The sequence below is a fragment of the Buceros rhinoceros genome, unplaced genomic scaffold, assembly GCF_000710305.1.
Source record: "Buceros rhinoceros silvestris isolate BGI_N320 unplaced genomic scaffold, ASM71030v1 scaffold1623, whole genome shotgun sequence".
Lineage (NCBI taxonomy): Eukaryota > Metazoa > Chordata > Aves > Bucerotiformes > Bucerotidae > Buceros > Buceros rhinoceros.
In genome coordinates this window covers 53,686-58,011 of record NW_010401639.1, presented here as the reverse complement: position 1 = coordinate 58,011, position 4,326 = coordinate 53,686, and the positions used below count along the sequence as shown (strand labels likewise).

Below are 4,326 nucleotides of genomic sequence, written 5' to 3'. Positions count from 1 at the left end.
TGGAACATTCTAGTTAAGTTTTGTAAAACACATGTTTGGGATCAACAAAACATCAAACATCCAGACCCTAAATTACCAAAAAAAAAAAAAAAAAAAATTCTATTGCCATCTAATTGTCAACCCCAAGTTTAGACAGTCCTTGTCGGAAATCATGTAATTCATCTATCTTCCCATCTAGTACATCTAAAAAATTCTTTAATTCAGTTTTAAGGTTGGTCTGCCTATGTTTGCTCTCTTCGACTTCTGTCCTTAGTGTTCTGACTTTCTCTTCAAGATCTTTGTTCTTTTTCTCAGCAGCCTTAAAGACAAAAGAGACAGTAAGATAATCACTGAGCAGGATGAACAGCATTTCATAGGGCAAAGCAACAAATGACAACTGGGCTGTAAAAGTTCGATTCGACTTCTGCAACCTGATTAACTCTGAGAGCAAGGGACGTGTGCTAGTCAGATTAAAGGGAGAGGAAGCCCACGCAGGAAAGGACACAGATTAACCGGAAAAGATGCTTTGCATCAGATTTTGTCATATGGTTGATACCTTAAAATTCAGCTGGATTTAAATCACGCACTGTGCATATATTTCTGTCACTGCTACAGTTGCACTGTGCCACCAATTACACACAGAATTATCTCTGCTGGTTTAACCTTGAAGAACAGCCTTAGAAAATACTGCCTGAGGAATAAGATTGCTTTATCCAGCACTTTTGAATTTATTGGTATTTTTTAAAGTCCCACTTTGTGCGAGCACTCAGGCAAGCAATGGGACAGCCACATAACACTTCCCCTGCTGCAGTTTGTTCTATCATTTTCCCCTCTCGTTAGCTCTTCTGCCTATTGTTCTCCATCATGCATGTAAGCACATGCTTATTCTCACCAAAAGCCATTAGACAACACATACTGAACAACAAAATTCATATTTTAACCATTTTCAGCATCTGCACTCCTCAGCAGCCTTCTAAATGATTCCAGATCATTGAGATTACCAGCGTGATGGCTTATTTGATTGATTGGACTCTATTTCACTGGCGAGACTGCTTACAGTTCTTCTCCATGTATTAATTCATTGCATTTACATAAGTCCTGACTTGAACAAGTGATGCCCCAAAGCCCAGCCACTGGCTGGGGCAGGGCTCCCACAGTCCAGCGAGCTCCACGCTGAGCCAGCACCTCCCGGCAGAGGAGCCACATGTGCAAACCCCAGCCACAGCTGTTCACGTGCTGCTGGAAAGGAGTGATGCAGCTCGCAAACGCGTCCTCAGGTGAACTTTCTTCCCTGGTGGTGTGCAGCTACACTCGCCCGTTTCTTTCCGAAAAGCCTTCCCCGGTGCCACTGCGGCAATTAGCCGCAGGTCACCGGAGTGCTGCTCCACGCACGCGGCTGCGGTGTGGACCCACGAGCCCAGAGCAGCAGAAATATGGGGTACGGGATAACCGGGAATCCGCGGGAGATAGAAGCAACCCGATCCCAGGCAACCTTCTGCAAGCAGCAAGGCAAAGAAATGGAGCTATTTAATCCCTCCTGTGCTGAGAAGGGCACGGTGTATTTTGCATGTAATTAGTAGTTTTTGTTGATATAAACCAGAGCACTTTTGCTTTCAAAGAGAAAAGTCTGAACAGAGAGAAGTTACGAGAAAGAACGTAAATGTATCAACTACTTAAAAACTGATTTAATTGCGGAACCGTACCTGTAATTGCTGAGATACAGATTCACATTCTGACATTAGCTGTGGTACAATTTCACCCTGCTTTCGGAGCTCTTCCAGTTCCTTTGAAAATATATATAAAAAAAAAATAAGTGCAAGCTTCAATTTAAAACAATGAAAATCTGGAAGACGAAATGGCTTTGCATATTTTAAGCACAGTATTTGGATGTAAAATAATCAAAATAGCATGTCTGCATTCCAAAACACATGCTAATTTCTAAGACAATACATTTTTACACTGTATTTTTTCTTTGTATTTCTAGAACAGACCATGTAATCCAATCTCTAGCATGAATGCCATTAATTATCTTAACGGCATCTTAACCTAAAACACATACCTATGCAAAAGGAGTATTCAGTAACAGAGAAATCCTACTGTGTAGGGCTGTAATGCTACAAGCAATTTATAGATGGTAGCAAAGAGCAAATCAGACGTGAATTTTCAATGATATAGGGCAGCAGAAGAGGCCAGTTGCGTTACGAGCTGCAGATGTAGTGGCATCATTACAGAGCACAGCTGTAACGGGCTCTGCTCCACTGTACAGCTCCGAGAACCGACCCCTCCCGCCCCCAAATTTGTGTTCCATTCTGGCATCACTATCCAAACCGAGAGAACCAGCTGAAAGGAGGTCATGAGGAGAGCAACGTGACTCGATACGTCTCTGATGGAAATTAAGACAACTTGAATACAGTAACACTAGAAACAATCACCACCAGTGCGGGTAGTAGGGGAAGGCTCAAAGACAGCCTGTACGTTTTGCAAGGATTGTCAGAACCTGAAAAGCACATTTGCAGGTTCAAGAGAAACTCTGACTTGAAGCGTGCAAAATCTTCCTGCGGAAACTGCCCGTGTAGGTGACAGTCTGAAGAGTAAGCAGGGGTACGACCTCTCTGAGCGTACCGACACGGGCAGCAAAACCGCTCCTCTCCGAACGGCAGATGTCTCGGCTACAGAAGGTGATTACTCCCCTAACGGGTGAGCTTACAGCGTAATGCGAGTGCAACAGAACCTGTAAGCCAAGCTGTTTCACAGGACCAGACAGTAATATTTTTCCTCAGGTCCCCCAGACTCCCTTGTTCTAAGTACATCAATACTCAGCGCTTCCAGTCTCACCCAAATTTCACAAAAATCCAGCGTACCTCGGACAGCACGTTGCTTTCTTCTGACATTTGCCAAAAGCACCTTTAGATCAATAATTTTTTTTTTTTTTTGAGAGAGAGAGGAAGTCTGTAATTCCAGGACAACTCTAGCTGTTTCTATTGTTTCCTCTCATTTTTCGGTGTTCATATGAGAAGACAAAACATATAACACTGCAGATTTTTTGGGAACTGCACTGAAAAATTTAACTAATGTAAGAGTAACTACATCTGGGCAAGGTCCCAGCTGCTGATAAGGGAAAGAAAGGGTAACTTACCCTTTGTTCTGAGATATGAGCTCCCGTGCATATATATGTCTACAGATACATAAATAATGCCTGGGAGCTCACATCTCAAAATATAAAAATATTATACTATACATATACTTACCAATTATATAACTATCATACTGTACATTTACCATAAGTAGCACAATAGTGCCCGTATAGATATAATACACACTATATATAGGGTACATGTCATATGAGATATATACGTATATATAAAAATATAAATATTTCACTAGATAGCTCTGTCCTCATTCCCATATCTGCACATTTCTCTCTCCTCGTTTCCTGCACGAAGAGGATATCGGCAGCTCCTCTTACACGGCAACACCTGTGAGCAGGCTACGTGCTGGCTTGAATTGCAAACCGTGAAAAGGTTACTTCTGGGTGGTTTAGACCTAATCAAGAATCTGCTAATCTAAGTATGCAGTTTGAAAACAAGTTAGTACGCTGTCAGTGTAAATGGAAGAAAGGCTTGTAATATTCACAAGTCAGTCTATTTTCTGGTTCATTTAGTAGCATGAAAGTGTGAATCTTGAGGAAAATGCTGGCAGAGAATAAGGGTTATTATATATGCTATTACCACAGAAGGCTGGGAAGAGAGCGTGACATTTTCCTGAAATATGGGGCTGAAAAACATTATATTTATAACAGTGCATCAAAATCCATCTCCCTAAACTATGTCCTTGTGCCATCTTAAAACCCCTTAACAGCACTGCTTTTAAGAGCACCAGCAGAGGTGCAGTAATGGCATATCACAAACTTTACTGCACCTGCTGACAGCTTTTTCTCTTCAGCCAGCACAGAGCATTTGGTCACTGTAATGAAGGAGAAAAACAAGGATCCCATTATTTTCCCCACTGCTCAGGGGCTCTAAGCCATCAACATCATTCTCTTTAGAAAAATGAACGCTGTATGTCAGAAATGATAAACTGGGGTACTCTAAATGCATCTGAATTTCTCACTCTTTGCATTAGTCCTGAGATCAGAGGGAGACCATAAACCAGCAAAGCTGAAGACTGTGAGCCATCCAGAAAAAGAAACGGACTCGTGACACCAACGCCAGGTTATTTTGTGAATTATGTCTTTTTAATGATGTTCCTGATGTCTATAGGAATTCAGGGCGTGGGGACTGGCCAAAGAAACTGTTCTCAGCGTACATCTGTCTGGCTTTGGGCAACAAGTTTCACCGCTCCAGCTCT

At 42.1% G+C, this 4,326-nt stretch overlaps 1 protein-coding gene across 1 annotated transcript in view; it reads right to left on the bottom strand.

Moving 5' to 3' along the window:
- Positions 1-4,326, bottom strand: part of HOMER2 (homer homolog 2 (Drosophila)) — a gene marked incomplete at its 5' end in the record, with an annotated part of 34,662 nt that continues 30,336 nt past the window's right edge. The window contains 2 exons of the mRNA XM_010132334.1: positions 1-298; positions 1,683-1,763. Of these exons, the coding sequence (XP_010130636.1) occupies positions 110-298; positions 1,683-1,763 (270 nt within the window). The remainder of the gene's footprint in view (positions 299-1,682; positions 1,764-4,326) is intronic.